General features: G+C 40.4%; 1 protein-coding gene across 1 annotated transcript in view; it reads left to right on the plus strand.

Annotated features, from left to right (window-relative positions):
* The window catches only part of LOC118409458 (pleckstrin homology-like domain family B member 1), a gene marked incomplete in the record, with an annotated part of 53,483 nt that overhangs the window by 14,871 nt on the left and 16,523 nt on the right, over positions 1-22,089 (plus strand). The window contains 8 exon segments of the mRNA XM_035810497.1: positions 1,370-1,490; positions 7,467-7,649; positions 11,750-11,872; positions 13,336-14,669; positions 16,977-17,102; positions 17,525-17,662; positions 20,134-20,175; positions 21,040-21,164. Of these exon segments, the coding sequence (XP_035666390.1) occupies positions 1,370-1,490; positions 7,467-7,649; positions 11,750-11,872; positions 13,336-14,669; positions 16,977-17,102; positions 17,525-17,662; positions 20,134-20,175; positions 21,040-21,164 (2,192 nt within the window).

The raw sequence follows: 22,089 nt of genomic DNA on the forward strand, positions 1-22,089 counted from the left end.
GGCAGATTTCACAGTGAAAGTTAACAACATGGGTTCCTTGTCAACTAGTCATAGTTTTGCAAATGAGATGAAACGACAATAGTGCTTGATTTAACAAAAATGGCCCAAATTCCCAGTACTACATTTCGTTTGTTTGAAATATTACAAATGTAAGAGTGGTATGATTTTTTGTTGGTGTTGACTGCAAGTAGCTTTAAGAACATGTAAGTTATTCAAAAAGGAGGGAACTGCATTAAGAAAGCCCCACCTCCTGCAGAGAAAGCCTTGGAGCTTGACCTCTGCCAATATAGACTCCAACATGTAGCTAATATTGTGTATGTTTATGTGGGCACTGCTAATGTAATAGTGGAGGGATAAGCCATTGTCAGACATTAACCAGTAAAGACAGGCTCCCACCCACACCTGTCTGGATGGATAATTTAACTGCCTCCTCAGTCTAGCCCACAGCCCTCTGGATTGTTCCCACATTAATGTTCCATTTTCAACACAATTTTCTAGCTGAATCCCCCTGACAAATTAACTATGTAGGGTCTAGAAGGGGCAGCCATGTTGGAAGATTAGTATTGATTAGGGACAGTCCATCAGCCAAAGGGACCAGGACATTGTGCAGTAGAATTTTTAATGTTTTCTAGTGTTGAGATGATACATTAATCGGGCAATGTGCAAAGCTGACTGATGTGTTAAGGCCATGATTAATGCAATCATGCCTATAACATGCTTACCATTATTGTAATCCTTCTGCCTATTGGACCAGGCCTCAGTAGGGTTACTTCCATTTGATAGAAAGTGGGAAAACATGCTCCTCTGATTTCAAATTTGGAGGCCATTTAGTCCAGTCTAGCCGACATAGTCCAGACAGGCTCGCTCCCCAAGAAACCTTGTCTGACAGGCAACTTTGAATCACAGGCCATCTACCCAGCTGATGGTGTTTGGCAGGTAAGTGTTGCTGATTGCCCTCCGGATGCAGGACTCTTGGTGTGTTCCTAACCCTTTCCCACAGATGTGAATGAGGAAAACACAACCATAGGTCAAACGGCCAGCACTCCAAGGACAGATCCATTTCAGCGTGGGTAGCTAGCCATAGATTTAATCTCCTGCCTTCCTGAGTGGAGGCGGGAGACCAGTCTCCTGTTCAAAAAGACTGCCCAGTGTGAGGACTACAGACACTAGTTGGCTGTCCCTCTCCAGGCAAGGATGCGGTTAAAACGAAGGATGGGGCAGTCTGCTTGCCTCCCCGATCTCAGATTCCACTTCTCCCAGGCAAGTTGGTATCTAGATTAAAAGAAGATGGTTTGAGATGAAAGACGATAGGGTTTAGAAGCTGTATCCCTTATAAAGCTTGAGTGGTCAATCCTTGTTGTTTCTCCAGACCAGTGCCTTGGAGCTGACCGACACTGGGAAGACTCTGAAGGTCCATGCAGACAGACCCCATCTGGTCAGCCTGGGTGGTGGACGCTTCAGCACAGCAGTGACCATCGTTCCTGTAGAAGGTCAGCGTTTCAGTTTTGGCTTTGTTCGCTTCATGACTACTACTGTAAAGCTTGAAACATTTGCAGCAGTTTTGTTTACATGGTTTTTGGTGTGACCTCTCCAATGCAAAATCATGACACCTTTGTGACATTGTGTAGTGCACAGTATCCGAGCTGTGAACACACTTTCAGGTAGGTACCATTCTACAGGAGTGTTTGTTTACAATGTACCAAAACTTCACTTGATGAAAGAAAACTTGTGTATGAATGTGATGTACATTGTTTCATGTTATCTGTGTTAGGCCACTGCAAGTAAGTTTTATGGATGATTGAGTGCACATTGATGTTTTGAAACAAATTGAATAAATTTTTTCCCCTTCAGTGATGGTCCACATGACGAGAAAATGTCAATAATGGGAAGATAAAGATACATGTAAAGCCTTAATTGTACTTGAATAAGTAGCACTACTGTAGCCTGCTACACAAAACTATTTTACTTTGTAGCTGCCCAGTATGTTCAGGTTTGGACACCAGGCTAACATTAGTGAGGACTAGTTTGGTAGTAATAGAAGTGACATCACTAAATCTACTTGCTGTATCCTTATCAGGGCAAAAATGCACCATAATTCTTATAGTCCAGACATGACTGTTACTGCAAGAATTACAATAAACTAAGTATTTTGTCCTACAACATAGTATGGGAGAATTGTCTAGACTATGACAGAGAATGTTTGGACATGTCACTGTGACATACACCATGCCCTAATGCTCTTTGAGGGTCTGCATGGGGGGGATCCTAGCAATGCCTATTGGTAAATTTACAAGGGCTGGCTATGCCTAACAATGAATTAAGTAGTTCTTGTGAAAGGTATTGCAAATGATTTAATCATATTGCTCGATTGTAATTGCATGTAACTTGTGTCTTGCGAATGCTGACACAACTGTTTACTACGTTGTGACTTTGGGCATTCTGTCGTTCCACTGCACAATATGAGCAACTAAATCAATGACGCTTAACGATAAATTCAGGGTAACAAGGAAGGTACTACGTAGAATTAAAGCGACCAATAACAATTCACGAATGATTTATAAGGTTCGGATTAATGTTGATTTAGAAATATTAGCTTTGCCTCACAGAATAAAGCATGCAGATCCTCCTCTTTCCCACCATGAGTATTCATCATCATCACCAAGAGTATGACTTGCTGTAATAATCATTAAAAACATGTTCCTTCCGTTTCCCTCCAGGTAAATAGATTTTCACCTTAGTCCAATTGGATTTATACAACACTATCATTCATCTCATATTATTGAAATAGATGGCCTAAGATGAATTATCATCAGTTGGAAGATGTCATTCATCACAATGACATGTAGGGCTCGGAATTACTTTTTCGACATAGATGCACTGATATACCTGAAGATGAACCTGCATTGAAGAATTGGGTACACAGCTCCAATTTTGGTTGTGCTAAAGTGCATCATGTAATTCATACTATGTTTCCAGCCCTCATAATCAAATATTACATTGTTTACTAGGAATTAAGGGAGGAACAATGTGAAGTTGTTGACGTCATGTAATCTAGTTCTGAATGAAAAATGGTTGTGGTTGGGTGGTCATCGTTAGAGGTAGTTCCACAAGCCAGTTAAAGTTGCCACACTGAATTGTGTTGTGTGTTCTGTGCATGATTGATTATGTAGCTGTTAAATGTTGGCATTCCATGGCAGGATCAGGAGGTGGTTAAGTGCAACTTATCAGTGAATAATGGGACTTCAAGATGCTGAGTCAACATCCTTCAGATCCAGATGGATGCTCTGTGATTAGGGAAGATGTCATCTCTGTAGGGATCATTAGCCAAGGTCTATATATTCAGTTGAGTGGGCAATAACTACCCCCGCCACCCCCATATTGTATATATGAAGGCCTCCCATTTGAAATCTGCTCACCCATGTTAAGCTTCATCTTTCCCATCATTGGACCACATCATTAGAGGGGACCTACATCCCTTTTTATTATGTAGAGCATAATCACTGTGGCTGTTTTCGTTGCATGTACTAGCTTGTTGCTGAACCTCTTTTATGACAATGTACATGTAGACTGTAAATGGTTGAATTTAGCATGAAGCAAAGGCAGACTGCCGAATTTAATGCAAGTACCCGCTGCCTTTCTGCATTAAGGGTAGAGAGCCTTGCTGGTATCCCCCCATGCAGGCCCCCATGAGAGAAAGTGATGGGGAACATCAGTGCCACAGGTATCCCCACATACTCCATCATCTCTGGTAAAGGAGAGGTCCCCCGAGAATCATCATACAGACTTTATTACAAAGGGCTTTTGTGGTCATATCTAGAACTGCAAAGATTAATAGGGCTGAAGTTTTTGTATTTCCTTTACCAGTCAAGTTTGAATTACAGACAAAAATTAAAAATATTGTTGTAGGAGTGAGTGATCAACCAAACCTCTGTCAGAGTTTTGCTAAATGCTTCAACCTGGACCTTTTTACCTCAGAGTTGTCCCCCAAATTATCTACAGCAATCAGTGACCAAATAGGGCCTCATACTGTTGTTATTCCTGTATAGCCATGTAACAACTTCCATATGGTAGAGTCTGGCCTAAATGGTTTACCCCAACAGGGAACCATTACTGTAAATGAACTTATTTTTCATTGGGGCTTAGTTTTATGGTAGAAGAGCAAAGAGGGTGGAATAATTCTGTTGTATTGTAGTAATGCATTGGAAAAGCATATTTGCAGTGATCGTAGTGGAGGGGTCATTTGGTAGAGTTGTCACAGCGAAAACTCTGAAAATAAAACCGCTGTGGACATTCTAAGATTTACAGTAAACCTACAGAGAAGGACTATTAATCCCCCCCCCCTCCCCCTCCATGAAAGTTAATGAGTATTACAGTGTTTACCTTTCACCCTCTTCAGACCCTGATTTCCAGGCCATAATCACAGATAATGAGTATACAGTCCCATTGCCATGTGTACAAATGCTCTAGTGCTTTCACTCAAGGAAGTTGGGTTAGAGTTATACAAGGTGGACAAACAACCACCATGTCAGTATCACAAGCGCAAGCTAGCATTTGTCATAACAGACATGTTAGTCTAAAGAACATGCCGTGAAAGTCAAAGGTGGCCATACTTTGGCATGGTAGGAGGTAAAAGGAGGTTTTGTCACTGTTTCAAGTACTTCAGTTGGATTAGGAATAGGAATGCATTAGAAAACCAAATTCACAACAGCATTAAGATATGTGAAAATAAAACCACTATAACATTCGAAGATTTACAGTAGTCTGTCTCAGTTTAATTTCAGAATAGAAGATAACTGGATACAGATGGGCCATTGTTACAGTTTTATAGACTATATTTATGTCATCTTGCCAGGAACCCATTCACTGGCAGTCACCTTGAATTGATCGTCAGGGTTCACGTCCTAGCAAGTTGAAAATCAGACAGTGGTCTGACCCGACTGTACGGGGTAACTCAGACAGAATTAAACTAAGCACTGATTCATTAGCAAGTTGTCATGATGGCTAGGTGCAGGGGTGGTGAGAGATGGATTGAACCCATGTTCTGTTGGCAGTTCTTTGGCAGAGGATACTAACATGGAAAGTAGAACTTTTGGAGGACAGGAAATACTAGGTATTTAACACAAAATTTGGAGCTATGCATCCAAACCTACATGTAATACTGTAGTATCATTTTATAGCTCCTGAGTCCCTTCATCCTCTCAAACAAAAAAGTCTGGTATCCAATTACGCGGTGGAGTCTCTTCATCTTCTCACGCAAATTCTCATGGTTTGGATACCAGGCTAGCTGTGCACGAAAGTAGGGAGGTGTTAGGTAATGCTTTGCAATTGCAGCTAAATTTTTTTGTGTGCATGTAGTATTTTTCATCAGGTACACTGTATCGTTGTTATGTGTAAAATAAAAAGGTAAGTACATGCAAGCTTCTGAAATACAAAACTTCATGGCCAGCCAATAGGTCAATATCATTGAATATGTCTCAAAAATGTTTGTTTATGTAATGCATGTTGTAAAGTATATCATTGATGCTGAGTTGAAAGTCAAAGGACATACTATACTGTAACTCCTGAAATGTTCACTGTGGTTTAAATTCCTCAGTGTCCTCATGCTATATAGAATTGCAACTGTAAACTGAAAGCACCATGTAAATCTCCTTTCCCTTGTACTGTGAAACTAATACATTGCAAAAATATGCAAATTCACAGTACAGAGAAACTGTAAAGATAAATGTACCATTTATGACACCATATATCATTATGTCAACTGCATATTAAAATCTCTGCAGTTGTAATATATATGTAGGTATACTTGGCTGTCATCCTAGGTTGAGTCCCTGTTGAATAAAATGGAATAAGGCAGAAAGTCCTTGGAGAAGGGTATCAGTATGAAAGGTTACATTATAAGGCAGGTTAACCCCTTAGTTTGATGATTTTTGTATAATCATTCACGACATCTCGCCACAGGAACAGCCTAAATGCTGTCAGTTAAATTTGCGGCACTTTGTACAAGTCACAGGCAGCAAGCAAGATTACCTTTTCACTTTGAATCAATTTTAGATTATAGGAGTAGAAAAATGTGTAACTATCACAAATACATTTTGATATGTCTGGCATGCAAGAATATTATATACTTTTTTTATTACCTTTGCAAGAGGGTTATGTTTATTTTTAGGTATCATTTGTGTGTCTGTATTGTGTTTGTTGCCAGCATAACTGGAGAAGTTGTGTACGGATTGTCATAACATGTGGTAGGTGGGTAGGCGTCTGGAAAACGAAGGTCAAGTTCGATAATGAGCATACTAGCAGCTTTCTACGGTACTGCAGCAAAATGTCATATCTTCATCTATTTTACCTAAGTTTGCCATGTTTTTGCATACAAACTTAGTGCTCCATGCATAGGCACCCCTGTATATGATGCAACATAGAGGTGGCATTGACACTTTCATGCAGATTGAATTTCAGTTTTTTCATTTCCCAGGACTTAACATTTCAACCACTCAGTGATTAATTGGTCTCGATCCTCCACACAGGAAGACTAAGCTTGGGTCAGCAGTTTTAAATGCCGCCATATTAGTATTCCTTACATGCCCTGTGCAGAAGTAGACATTGTAACGAGCACCTTGAGAAATGTACAACAACCATGAAGGTGCTGTGTGTATTCTATGGCAGCAGGTTATTTACTATATTACAGACAAGCAATATTTTCCAAATCATTAATAGCCAAAGGCCATGCATTGGGATTAACTAAGAAAGGTTTCTGCTGTGTCAGCCTTGGGACGAGGAAAAAATATCTTTGCTAATTACAATGTGCTGAAAATTCATTTCTTTTAGCAAGGGACTCAATTTTACATAATGCTAATAGAAGGGGAAAATGAGTTTTTCTCATAAGTTTGCAGTTAAAATATCGCAATTGTAAGTGCTTTCTAGGTTTCATAAATTAGTGGTTTATGCTAGGTGACAATGAAGACGTTGAAACTAAACTCAGCATTCTAAGATTTGCAGTATACTATATGTTCGACTAGGACAATATCCTCAAGAAGTATTAAACTTGCTGTCCTCTTGCCATTATGTATGACTGCTATACATTCCAACCTAATTATGATATCTACTATCTTTAGTACCTTGAAGGTTCCATAAGGTGCCACGTTTGTTAGTGGTGCCTGAAATGGAAGGGCACCAAAGGTTAATAACATTCTGTATAAAAGTTAGGTATTGTCATTAAACTTTATATGATATAATTATACACTATTTCTCCGTATTTTGATTAAAATGAAGTTTGAAATAACCAGTTTCTTTTCACATCGAAGTGGGGACATCTGCAGATGAAATTTCATATTAGCTGGTATTTGTTGCTCCCATAATTTGTTGCACACATAATGAACAGGTAGCTTTTTGTGCCTTACATTATCTATTTCTAACAAGTGCACACTAATTAATGGCTGTAATGAATTTTTTATCCATATGTTGTACAGGTACCGTGCTGGTTGGAACGGTAGATGCACCCAAACCCCAAGACTTGATCATAGACGGCTATGCAGTAGCGCGGGAGCACTGCATCCTTGAGAATGTGGACGACGTGGTTACCCTGTACCCCCTGGGAAATCTGTGCTCCGTGGATGGCATCCCCATTACCAGGCCCAGCAAGCTTACTCAAGGTGAGTGCTCTTTCTGGTTGGATGACTTCCTCAGCAGTTACCCATGTTCTTCTGGTAAGTGGAGACTTGTCCCTGCGGCGCAAGTGGTAACGCCAAATGGATCATACTCTAGGGTTCAATCCAAGGGTCGTCAACAGCTCGGACATGTTGTAAAGGATTGCAGTTCAGATGGTGATGGAAAACCAGCAGCTCGCATGTATGAGGGTGCTTCAGGTGTCAAACCCTCTGCATGGAAAAGAACCCAACACACTGGCCGAGAAGGGGGGGGGGGATGGTTCAGTGTGCTTTGCTGAATACGTAGCGCATAGCAAAGCTACATTGAACTGCTATTCACTCACTACATAAGAGTACTACTGCTCCTACTGTTTAACTACCACTAGTTACTTGAAAAAGCATCATGCTTAAACTCAGTGGATGATGACTGCCTTACCATATGTTTGGAGGGATATTGGTACAATGGTGTGTGAACAATAGATAGCAGGTGTTTTGACTATGAAGTTGGCTGTTATGGCTAGCAGTTGTTATCTTAGCATCAGAGTGGTACTAGACACTCAAATTGCTACAGAAGTTTCTCCTCAAGAACTTAGTTCATGGACGATTCTTTTTTTTTTTTCTGGTCATGTGATGTGTTAGCAAAGCATCGTGGGTTTTAGTTCTAAGAAAATCCTGTACTTTAAATTGTGAATGTTTGTCATGGGTTTATTTTTGTGGTGACATCATATATAAAAGTTCAAATCAGGCACCGCAAATCACATTCAAATGGGCTCTTTACAACAGCAAACTTTCAACTGCAAATTGAAGCACACTGTAAAAACCTCTTTGTCCCTCCTTCCGCAAAAGTAACCAAAGCGAAAATAAATGGAAAGTAATGTTCATCAGGCAAAAGGGTGCATGTGACCACAATGGATAGCTCCAGTTGCTATAGATGCAGTATTTTCCGTGGTGAATTTATGTTTGCAGTTTTAACGGTAAAAGCTTCACAGCGCATTCTAAAATCACAGCAAATTCAGAAACATTGTAAAAATATTTGTTATGTCTTCTGCCCACCTGCGCCCTTGTCTAAGCATTACTCTATGTACATCATACAGGATCATGATATGTTTAAGGCACCTGTTATGGTGATAGCACACAAACATTATTCACAAGGCACAATTGAAAGCAGACCAGATCTTCAAACATTGAATACATTGTCACAGCACTGTTGTACTCTACACATATATATATAGAGAGAACAGTTACAGTTGATCACGCCAGCACTGCCAAAAAGGGTCTGCCAGTCTATAGGACCCTTGCTGAGTCATTAGTAAGGATAAAGCTGTTCGCTATAGCTTCGTTTCTGACTGGCTGCCTATAAAGGTGATGGTGCTACAAATCTAATTACCTGTGAACTTAAATACATTTACAGTAGTATTCAGAATGGTTTTCAAATAATGGGCAATACTGTGCTATGAGAATGATTCCCAGCAGAACTTTTTAGATTAAATTTTGTCATTCAATTATAACTTACAGTAATAGGAAAAATATTGTCTACAATAACAAATATTCCCCAAATGTCGCTATTCCATCGTTAAGGTAAAATAACGTTTGGAAGAACAAAATGTGAAATTGATTTGCATTGGATTTCAATGGAAGTGTTTTGCAGCATAGGCCCTCATGTGGCCATTTATGATAGTTTTGAGTATATTATGCCATGAAAGGCTTATAGCAGACCTTTTATATTCTGTCTTGTATAAGAAGAATGGCCCTATTGACTAGCTTATTACACTTATTTGTGATCATCAATATTTGATACTTTAAGAAAAGTATCCCTTATGATTATAAGGAGAATGATACTGGTCCAAAGTTTCTCAGACGTTTATATTGAGGGAAAACTGAATCTGCCAGTTTAAGTGACTTACCAAAACACAATGCGACCTCTAGGTTACACAATATTGGGGGGAAACCTAGTTTGGATTGATTTTTTGGTCTGCACCCATCGATACTGTGCAGTGTTAAAAGCCCACTATTCCCAGTAAAATCAATACGGTCTATTCAAGGGCACCTGCTTCCAATCATATTTCCAATCAGAAGGCCCTTATAGTTATACAGAATGTATCATATCATCTGTTCATATATGGGGCTCCTACATATACTTTTGTGTTTTTCTTTTAAATTTGAGATTGAAACAATTCTATAGCATGGTAGTCATACAAGGGAGACATAACTCTATTCAAGGTGTCATGAATTTGCAGTGGAGAGGTCAGAACAAAAGTAAAATCACCAAGAAAGTTAAAAGATTTACAGTATATAAGAAGGAAAAGAAGCTTTATGCTTAACCTGGGTACCATCCTTTGTAACAGCTGGCTCAATTTTTTCACTTGATAACAACGGAGGATAGTACTAAGCGCATTTCAGGCTCGCAAAACAACTGTATATCTTGAAACTTTTGCAGTGCTTTACTTTTCTCAGTGACTTCTCCAGCATGAAATCATCATGCTGCAAACATGCAGCAGTTTCATTGTACTATATATGTACATGTACTACACTGTGGATTTTACATCACCGTGACTACCTTTCCTCTCCTACCCTGAAAATAAAGAAATCTTAAATACCATAGTTACATTTTCCTCCTCTAGGAAACTGAACCAACAGTCACAGAAAAAGAGAAGAATTTGAACTTTGTCCAATCTGGTTTAATTCAGGGTTGCTTTTTGCAAACCATGTTTGGCTAGCTTGTGCAATAAGATATCTACATGTAAATGAAAACTACATATAGTAGTACTTTGTCCCATTACTCAAGACCTAGCTCACAAGACTTGCTCTCAGTTTTTGTTGATAACTTGGGCAATACTCTCAGATTTTTGGATGTTGTGTTGTAGTTGTACCAGATCTGAATCGGGTCCAGCAAACTGATGATGCCATCCATAGTGTCAAACTACTCCCCTTGATGGTCTGCCAAAAACTTTTAAAGCCTAATTAATTAACGTATTTGTCTCGTAAGAATGATTATTGACAGCCATTTCACAGATGAATGCAGCAGTAATTGACCACTAGCGAGTACCGCCATCCCTTCGATTTCCCGCAGAAGCAAACTGCCCTGAGAGAAGTTCCCATTACCGAATGGCAAAGGGCAAGCATGATAAAGGATGTGTTTGAAGCACACCCTCAGTAAAAAGAAACCTTTTAGTTTCTCCCCTTCAAAGAGAATAAGAAAACCTTTTGGTGACAAAGCATGACAGGTATACTACAGGGATGGTGTTAGAAATTGGGATGGATTTGACCAGTGAAGGTAACGTTGGTGGCATTATCTTGGCATTTGAGTTGGATTTGGGTTGGGATGAAAAAAATTGCAAGGAAGGATGTTAACATATGTCAAGATTTGTATATCTACGTATGAAAGCTGGCAGAATTCAACATTAAATCCTCATGTAGGGTCCTTTCATAGTAGTAATAAAACATGCGCTGAGCACCAAGTCCTTAGCTTAGTTGAGTGAGCATTTCTACTAAAATGGTTGTGGCCAAAGCATGTAAATTCTATGGATGACATTTATATTTATAAGCACATTTTTGTCCTTCCCTTCTGGTAATTGTCGACATGACAAAGATAAGACTAAATGTGTATACTTGTAGAAGTAACCCTAGTCAATAGTGAGGTATCCTTGAGGCTTGAGTTTAGTAACTGTTGTAGTTATACAAGGCTACCACAGTTCTGAGTTTCTGCTAATATTAAATACAGGAATAAAGACTTGTTGGCTGTGTTATCATTTTGTCACTTCAAATCTTTGAAAATTTAGCCATCTTATAGATTTTTCGCCCATAATTTGTTTTGCTCTCTTGCATTAGATTAAGTATCTGCAGATGATGTCATCCATAAAATTTTCTTGCTGTGGCCTGAGTACAAAAATGGAAGTCTATTGCATTCAAGCAGTTCCTGAGGACATTGTAAACGCAATTTCTGCCATAACGATACGAGCCAGGCAAGTGGCCTTTTAGTTGTCATGAAAGATGCATAAAAAGCTGGTTGGCACCGATGAAAGATTCAGACCCCCGCATTACCACAGGGTTGTGTTCTTCTGTATTAATCAGTACTAATTAGGATCTCTGTGGTTTCTCCTCCCCAGGGAATATGCTTTGTTTTGGCCGTTCCAACTACTTCCGCTTCAACCACCCCCTGGAAGCAAACAGACTGAAGAGAGATTTGCCCAACTCCAGGGTATCAGTGCTGCCATACGGATTTCTACCAGGTAAGTGCTTGGTTGCTACATGTACATGTATATGCTGTATTCCCTAGGATGTTAGGTCTGTGTGTGTTAATGTGTGTGTGTCTGTGTCTGTTTGTATGCCTGCCTGTCTGTCTGTATGTGTGTCTGTGTTTGTGAACAGCTTTGCTCAAGAAGTCGTGGATGGACCTATATGATTATAGTATGTAGGTGATGTATAGTTTGGGCCCCCTGGTGGCTTTCCACGGTACTGTAGCAGGACATCAGGTTTCATCATGATTTTCATTACACCAGGAATAGAAACATATTAAGGTCTTTCTTTAGGACAAGAATCAGCCAAAAAGTTCACAATAATGCATTTAAACAAGAGACTCGTAATCCCTAAAAATCGTCATGTAGGTGTGAACTCTTCGATTTCTTCTTTATAGTGTTCCAAATGTAGAACTGGCATGGAAAACACATTCTGTGGCATTTACCGTCGTCATTTGTCGTGAGCCTACTGCCACACAACATGTTATGGTACAAGCAGAAGAAGTAAACCCTTAATGGCTTGTGACATTTTCCTTGATACCTTGATGGGAAGCTAAAAGGCATGCAGTATTTATGTGTGCTGACACAGATATGCCAGCCTAAGAAATACTGTAAATTCATGTTACGTTTGCGGCAATTTTATTTTGTACAATGGGGTTATCAATTTTAGATTTGCATTGATAACAATTGTGTAGTACAATATACATGGTAATTTTGTGGAAACGCATGTTCGTAGTGTTATAAATTTACAGTTTAGAGGAGAGTGGTGGGATATTAAAACCATTGTGAACATTTCAAGATTTACAGTCCAGCATGAGCTTCCTGAGATTTTTCCAAGGCTAGTAGATAAGGAAGAAAGGTCAGCACAACAGATCACTATCGGTTATGATTTGTTTTGTTCCTGTAGTTAATGGTAGTTGTAATAGAATTTCAAATTTCTATAATGGGGCTATCATTCAGGCCGAGTTTGCCATTCTAATCATTATTTGTGTCAATCACAAAATCATAGTAGGAAGAAAAAGTTCATTGTTACAGTTATCTGTAACTTTTCATTGTTATTTCCATGAAAAAGGAAGTTATTGTTTGGATGGGTGTTTGTATGTTTGTTTGTGTTTGTGTGTATTTGTGTGTACGTGTGTGTGCCTTTGTTTCGGTATATTTGTGGTCAGCATAACTTAAGAACCTCCGGATGGATTTATATTTTTTTTTTCAACTTCTTGTCTGTGTAACTTACATTCCGGATATGGTTTGGTCTTGATTTTTTTCACACTTACAGGGTAAATGTAAATTCTCACAGTTAACTCACAGTATACTAATGGTGATGTTTTGTAAAGCTTATGGTTATCCTTTACATTTTAACTCCCCTCTTGCATGCCCCTTTTACGAGTCTAGCAATTGGGGAGTAAAGGGTCAATGAGATTCAGAATCAATAATTTTGCCTTCTTTGTCTCTTGCAGAAAACATTCAAGCTTCCCAGAACAGCAGTGCTGGTCCAGCCATGCCAAATGGACCTTTGACTAAAAATCAACAAGAGCCAAGCAAGAGTAGTGCATTCAGGGCTTACAGCAATAACGCCGCCCCCAAATCCAACGGCCCATCCAAACAGTCCAGTAAAGAGAATGGTGTTGACCATACACTGGAGGATGAGTTGCAAGATATACTGGACTCGCTAGCCATGACAACTGCCCACGAGCCACAGCCTCCTAAGAAACCTCCGAGAAAAAACATTGCACCTTTCCCTACAGGTGGCCAGAGTGCAAGTCTGCCAAGGAACATGTTTACCACATCCCCACCTGCGAGGTCCCCTCCTTATTCAAACACTTCTCTCTCGCTCCCTCGTTCACCGGACTCGCCAAAGGTGTCCCCAAGGGGCATCAGCCAACAGTCTCCACACAGTAGCAGCAAACAGTCGCCAAAATTCACTTACCCAGAGGAGAGCCAATCACCTCCGAGTCTAGGCTCACCAAGGGCGATGTTCGTCCCCATCCACGAAGGAAGCATAGGCTCTCCTAACGGAAGCCTGCAATCCGTGGGTTCGTCCCCTACATCCACGCTACGTTTGGAAAGGAAAAGCCCCGTAGAGGAGCGTTACGAACAGGCGAGGGCTGACCGCATTCGCGAACAGGAGGTGGAAAAAATGGAGCGGCAGAGACTGGAGGAAATCATCAACATGTGCGAGAAATACGGAAGCCTGGAGAGGAGGAAAAGTCTGGAGAGGAAAAAAGTCAAGAAAGATCCCGCGAAAGCCGAAGAGCAAAGATTGAGGGCGGGCAATGGTAACAATACTTACAATGGCTCGAAGGACGGGATTAGCCCGACAGAGAGAGTGAGAATGATGCCCGGCGGCAGCCCTAGTGGAAGTTTGGAAAGACAGGGGAGTGGGAGATTAAAAGAAGGTAGCCCAAGATTAGAAAGGAAAGGTAGTCTGCGGTCAAAAGGAGATAGTCCTCGGGGTACGATAGAGAGGAACGAAAAGCTTGCGTTAGACGACAGCCCGGCAACATCTTTGGAGCGGCAGAGTACCAGATCTAAAGACAGCAGCCCGGCCAGGTCTTTAGAGAGGAGGGGGTCGGGCGGCGGCCCTGGGGCGAGGAACGTCCCTCTGCACGGACACCACAACCCCCTGTTTGAAAAGCAGTTGCAGGATGAAGAGGCTTCTTACCCAGGCTCGCCCACCAAGGCTGGGAGTGAAGTGGAGAAACCTGCCAGGATGATGAACATGCTGAATGGGAATGGCAGTAACAGTGGTCCCATGAGCCCTGTCTCACCAGTCTTTGTACAGAAGGAACAGGTGAGTTTTTATTTTATATTATTACTTGAATATGAAGGTCACTGACATCTGAAAGGTGTATGGTTTTTGTCTGTGTAAATGTGTATTTTGAATGTTAGCTCATAGGTAGTTACTGAGGTAATTGAATTTTATCCTGGTTAGTTAACCGGAATTCCATCATCTAACGAGGCTGATACGCAGGCTAACTCAGGCTAGTATTTTCAGATTTTGGAGCATTGTCAATTGATATCCCCATTTTGAAGATGCAGAAATGTAGTATAATACAGTCCATTAGATCAGCTGTCCTCTACTTGGGGCTAACTATAGGTACTCTCCTCCAAGCAAATATTTGACGTCATGACACGCCTTGGTTGCTACATGTACCTACATGTATTGCTATAAAACAACTACCTGTACCTAGATGAATACAGGTTTTAAAGAAACCATTCCTTGTAAACAGAGTATTAAACATGACAGACACCTTAATTACTTTACAGAGGTTTGTAGCCTACCGAACTCTTAATCTGTTTTGAGTTTGAAATAATTGTTTTCCATGGCTTCACCTTGTGTTCCTAATAGAAGGTCCTGTGCCCCTGTGGTAGATGACCCATGGTGCATGTTGAGTTGTCACCATGCCAGAATTTCTGTGCCACACACTGATACTTGACCTGAAGCATGGCACCCATCAATTATACACAACACACAGACAGGGCACAAAATATCTATTTTGAGATGGGTGGGAGGTATTTTAGATCCCACCTTTGTCCTTTTGCTTTTTTGTACATCTTTGCTTTGACAAAGATATGGAGACCTAATATGTGAATACATATCAAGCACTGCCTTTTTACATGTTGTCTACATGGACATGTAACTGTTTTACCACTCTGTACTTTGTGTCTATATTTAGGGTTTTGGCAACTGATCTATTTATACTTCCCTAAGTAAAGATGTACCACTAATATGTTGCCCATACTGTGACATGTTGTTCTTGTTTTTCAATGCTTTTAAAATGGATGTGACTTAAATGTGCAGGCATAGTGATGTGCATAGTGCTACCTAACCGTACACAATACTAGAACTATTACCAAAAATTGGCATACTGGAACCATACCAAAAATTGGTATACTGGAACCATACCAAAAATTATTTTGGATACATCAAAGTACTGGTACTGTACATGAATAGACTTACACTCAAATATATAGCTTGGGGAAGTTTATCACTAGAACAGATTTTTTAAGTGGTATGGGCTGAATCAGCGACAGTCTTTGACTGGAGATCCTTTCAAAAACATGGGTTCTCTTTGAAATTTACCTGAAGTTTGAATAACCATCCAGTTAACTGTTTATTCATGTTTCTGTTAGCATTGCAGACTACAGATTACTTTGTCAAATTGTTCAGGTACAGGAAGGAACTTAAACATCTGAACTTGAACATGAACTAATGTTAAGGTGTACAGCACTATAATTGTAGCATAAACAATTAGATATCTATAATCTAGTAGACATTCTTGTCTCACATGGCCCTGACAGGAAGGACTGTTTTGGGAGGGGCAGTTGCCCTTGAATTGAAACTAAATCTTGGCAGGGACATATTTCTGACAGGAAGGACTAATCTCATTGCAGCCTTGGCACAGTTTCAAACATCTTCATCATTCTTTGCTGGGTGAACAGTACTGTTCATCATGTATGTGTGTGTGTGTGTGTCATGTCTCCCTCAAGATTCCCTCTTTCAAACTGGTCATGTAGAGGTTATGTACATGTATGAGGTACACTCAACCACTTTTGAATTACACTGAAACTGCTCACTGATGTTAGTGTAGAGAACTTTGCTTGATATTCTTTAAAGTAAGTCTCAGATGTTTTGGAACTTAACTGAGAAGGGTACAATCATGTACTGTACATATACATGTAAGGGAAGCAATCTGGTAGAATCACTGATTCTGCAGGTATGGATCGCAATCAGTATACAATCAGTGATTCTACTGGCTGTAATCATGTTTGGAATCTATAAATTTATGCTGATTGCTCAAAATACAGAACATTTCAACTTTGCTTCATGTCACTTTGTGATATTGTATTGACATAAATGTCACTAACAGGATTTATAAATGGGTGACCACTGTAATACATTCCTAATCCTTGCATTGTGATTGTGACAACAGACTGAGAGACTCCGATCCTGTCTGATCTCCATCAGTAGAATCAATCAATTTACTGTCTAGATTGTGACCTCCACCCTAGCATGTATATGAAGTGTTTTAGATTGTATGTAACATTCATATCTAATCTCTTGATTTGGATAACAAGTTGTTGTTCTGTTGCACAGTTACAGAACCTTCCACCTGACATCGCAGCGCTGGAGAAGGAGCGGACCCACATGATGGGGAAGGTCCAGATTCTGACCCGCAGGATCTCCGAGATCGATGAGCAGATGGAAGAGGCCATGAGTGAGGTGAGAGATGCAGCTGGAGTGAGACGATTAAGCTGTATCATGAGTTGAACTGCACATGCACTGTGTGATGCATTGTGGGTAATATGTCCGTGTTACAGGCCATTGGGACATAAACAGAACAGTCTAGATGTGGTGTCAATCATGTTCTGGACAGAACCTGTTTACAAGTTAGGGGCCATCACCTTTGACCTTGTGTACGTTCAGTTCAAACTGGCTGTATGTTGCCGCATCAATAGATAATGTAGATGATAATTTCAGGTTTGGTTTAAATCTATAATGTTTGCTTGTTTGTGCCTTTATTTAAACTTGATAATGCTCCATTAGGCCACCAAGGCCCCTTTTTGTGGAGGTGTACTAGTATATTATGCTTAGATTTAAATTCAGAGGGACAGAAGAACATATGTTGCACATGAACTTTCCAGCTTGAGATGGAGAGAGCCTTACTGGAGGGGGAGCACCAGTCTGAGAGGGAGGAGTTACACCATGAGGAACAGCTCATGGCCTCACTCAAGTCCAGACAGGGGGATCTAGACGTCAGCGCTGAGAGCGAGAAACTGAAGGTAACGGTAGACCAATGCTAACTGTCCATCACAGTTAGCAGTTCAACCAATCATAGCATGGCTGGTAGCGGATCGGCCAATGATAGCATGGCAGGTAGCAGTTTGGCCAATGATAGGCTATTAGCATCGCAGGTAGAAATATTTTGACACCACTTAATTGTTTTATTGTGAAAAAGTCTTACTGTTTCAAGTTTTTTTTTTAATGAGGTAGAATCATATTATCGTTAATCATTTTTCTTCGTGGTAACATGTACTAGATAATGTAGGGGACTCTTAGTGAAAACCTTTACTATCAGCATAATATTAAGAGGAATATGAAAGCATAGATTTATCATTTGGTCTTTTCTGTTGCTCCTTTAATTCTCACAATGCAATTGCAAGTTGTAGGAGCATGAAAGTGCATTTCCAAAATTTCCCTTACATCAAAAAGTGCATGGCTGGCTTCGCTCACACATCTTTCTTTCATTCATAATGTGCTTGTATTTTGTCTGTAGTATGCATCATGTCTGGCAATGGTGTGACTGACCATTGTATTTCTACCTGCACTAACACATTATGACACAATTATTAACATCCCATATTTCCTGACTAACAAAAAAGTCTTTAAACTTCAAATTAAACTAACATATGCTAGTAATAATTCTATGTTATCCTTAGCTTATTTGTTGTTGACAAATCAGGTTATTTCATCTTCTATCTAGACTTCATCGTATATTATAACATTGTGTATAACATTGTGTGAAGTTGCACAGCTGCATTGCTGTCTCCAGTTTACTTTGTCGCTCATTGTAAATCTGAACCCATATACTTATTTTTCATTGCAAAATCAAAGATGTTTTTTAACAATTTCATTTTGCAAACTTGGTTGGTGAAGTTCAGAATTTTTGGATGGATGGGGTGACATTTTTGTCCTCCCCAAAAAGCAAATTTCTGTCCCAGGACAGAAGTACAGGTCCTGTACTCTGGCTAGAGACAGCTTTGCACAACTGTTAGTTTATCACCCTATTTTCTTTACTGTAGACATAATGTATACTAACAGAAACATAGATACGATTGTAACAGCCTCCATTAACATTGTGTAAGTTTATATTCTAACCACTATTGCTCTGATCTCCCTTTGTGCTTGTCTGTTGGTGTGACTAGAGGGTAAGTGATGTACATTGTACATGCAATACTGTGTGGCTTCAAAACATGGTCTGTGTGGCAAGTAGGTACTTTGTTCATTCACCTTCAAGTTATTCTCCCATTTGTAAAACTATTGGAGAACTGAAGTCTTGATGAAATGACTGAATTTTTCAGAAAATTACTTTAGAAATCTTTCAGAAAATTACCTTGCCCAAGTCTGCTTGCAAACATTAGAATTACTATTGTAAATCTTGAGATTTTTAGCAGTATTTTTTTTTTCAGTGATGTCTCCACAGCAAATTCATAGTACCACTAATAAGCATTACTACTGTACTGCAGATTGAATTGTTCCAAGCGTGGACTTCTAAAATGTCACGAAAATCCCCTCTCTCCTTTTACCAGGAAATTGCGCCCTTGCAAAAATATCAGTCTGAGTGTTTGGCAGAAATTGCTCTGCTATATATATCGGTTTCTTCTGCCAGAAGCCGCCATTACCAGAAACAGGTGGTGTGATTTCCCCCCATTCTGTGCAGCAATTATTGTAGCAAATCTCTCCTGTTCGCCTCTCTGTGAAAGCCCACAGCTGAAAGCCCACTCCCACTACAAAGACTGGGGTCCAGGATTGACAGAGTAATTCCACCCAGATGTTTGGTGCTAATGAAGAACTAGGAAACCCAGAGTGTAGAACACACCTGGCTTGTCATGCCATTGATGAAACACCCAACATGATCTGCCAGGAGAGGAAATAATCAACAACAGTGTACTGTAAATCTTAGAATGTTTGCGGTGGTTTTATTTTTGCCATGACCTCACCACCAAAAAATCATGACATTGCGAAAAAGAATTTGCATTGCTACAGTGTTTCAAAATTGTTCTAACCGCAAACATCAGAATATAACCTCAGTTCCCTACTCCGAAACTAAGTCCTTGCAAAAATGAAAGAATTTACAGTATGTGGCACCTGACCTAGGTCAAGAGACTTGATTGTGAGCAGTGTCCCAGCAGGTTCGGTTTTCTTCTCCCCATATCAGCACCCATCCCTTATGATAGCTTTCAGTTCTCTGATAGCTTTCCGGTAGATGAATTGCCAGTGTGGATGTTGCATGTATTGCCTCAATCACAACTGCATCATACGGCTATGTTTTAGAGGTACACAGATCAAAATTGATGCTTTTGCTCTTACTGTGGGCTGCTTTCAAGCTTTTAGTTCAACCTCTTTGCCACACAGCTCCAGAGTGACCCTATTATTTTTGCATGAAAACCCACCAAGTCTCTTTCCTGTCTTTACCATCAAGTGTTGTCTTGCATGTACAACATCTCATGACCGTCTGTTGGTGTTTTTCCAGAGGAAGAAGGCTGTAGTTTCCTCACTGCATGATGACCCAAAGGTTTTTGGTGATCTTTTCTTCAGTGTGTGCTAACCCTAATTGCAGAAGACTTCTAACAAGCTCCAATCCTTAAACTTTTGCTTATTAACTATTGACACTAGAACTTTTTACTGGTATCCCTGGCGGTATATAACAAATTGTGACTTTGCACCTCTGCTTTTATTGCCTTATTGCTGTTACCCTGGGTAGAATAGTTCAAGCTTTAACCATCTTTGTGATATGTTTGACTTGGGGTTCTCTGCTATTAGGCTGTGTACAGTGTACAAACTATTACTTAGCCCTGCTCTATACAGTCTATGTGAAAAGAATGTCAAGTGTGCCATTTCATTGTTGCTCACTATTGCAGTTCATAATCACTCATTTGCCTAACAAACATTAATAGCATTGCCGATCTGTGTGCTGAACAATGCGCTGCCCAGGAAGGAAAGGAAGGCAGCTGGTTTGTCAAACGGGATGGCTCACTAGTACAGGAGGAGCAAATTCAGGCCAAACTTTCCACTGTACAATACAGAACCTGGACTAGTCTCACATAGGCCCACTATACACAAATTTTGTGATATCAGGACTGGGTGTCCAGTGATACATCCTGACAGTATGTGTAAAGCTGTCCTGATATTGCCATCCTAAAATTGGAGGATTTTGGCAGCAAAACTGTGTGTAAAGTGGACCTTAAGAGAACCCCGGCATAGGGACAGAACTCAGAGTTACAAGTTAATGTAATTTACATGACAAAGGGGCTTCAGTGTGGTTTGGGTTGCAGCTGCCACTTTTGGACACTGTCCAGAGTTGTCAGGATGCAGCCTGAAACCCCCCTGATGAGCCAGTGGAACCTTCCCCTGACCTCCCGTGTCCCCACCTTTCCAGGGAAAGAAGTCTGTGGAGGAAAAGCGTCACCAGCTGGAGCTCGTGAAGAAAAAGTACGAGGACACGCGCCAGCTGCTGGAGAGGTGTCTTCCCAGTGAGCAGGACAGACTCATGCAACAGTACAAGTAAGTCACATTTCTACAGCCGGTATAATATGATAATAATAGTAATATCTGGTGTATTTGGCCAGCCAGAAGGTACCCAGTGTGTTGAGTACTGAGGCTGATTAACGTGGTCGAGGCGCCTCCTCGAGCACGAGACCCCCGTTTTACGTCCCTCCTGAAAGACGATTTGTGGAAATCTTCGTGAGTCTACAGCATCCAGTCGCCCTTGGTTGGGGAACTCCCATCCAAGAACTGACCGGACTGTGCGTTGCTTAACTTCGGAGATCGAGGGATTGGGTGTATCCAACGTGCCACGCGGCCATACCCCTCGTTCAGTGTAATACACCAGTTTTGCTGTGCAGCAGCAGCTGGTTAGGTAACACTGAACAACCATTCACACCTAACCTTTACACATCTATCTGTAAGCTTCTAAAGCTATCTTATGAGCACACCCTTTATATACTTGGCAGTGACAAGTTCCACTCTATGATGGATCTAGGAAATGACAGATTTTTGAACACCTCAATCATTGGTTGATAACTAGGTTGTGCAGGCCTGGGGTAGACTATACACCAATATCACATACATTGGTACTTTGTTCAATCCACATGTACAGTATATTATTATGTTGAATCAATATGAATGAATGTTCTGAAGACAAAACTTTTAGATATGATAATGAGCATGTCAAAATATGCATCTGACCTTGACAAGCTGAGAAATTGAGAGAATTGCTTATTTCTTTGAAGGTGAAGGCCCCTGAAGGGTTATATTTGCAGGAGTGACAGGAATAGAGTTCACAAAGTTACAATGTAGTTACTGTAGAATAATCATTAGTCGTTTATCAGGCATTAATGACAGACATCCCAGGTCATGGGGTCAATGGAAGAGGCTACAAAATCACAGGGAGGTATTATCAGAACTGGACACTGGCGCCGCCTTCCTG

The sequence above is a fragment of the Branchiostoma floridae genome, chromosome 1 (genome assembly GCF_000003815.2).
Source record: "Branchiostoma floridae strain S238N-H82 chromosome 1, Bfl_VNyyK, whole genome shotgun sequence".
Lineage (NCBI taxonomy): Eukaryota > Metazoa > Chordata > Leptocardii > Amphioxiformes > Branchiostomatidae > Branchiostoma > Branchiostoma floridae.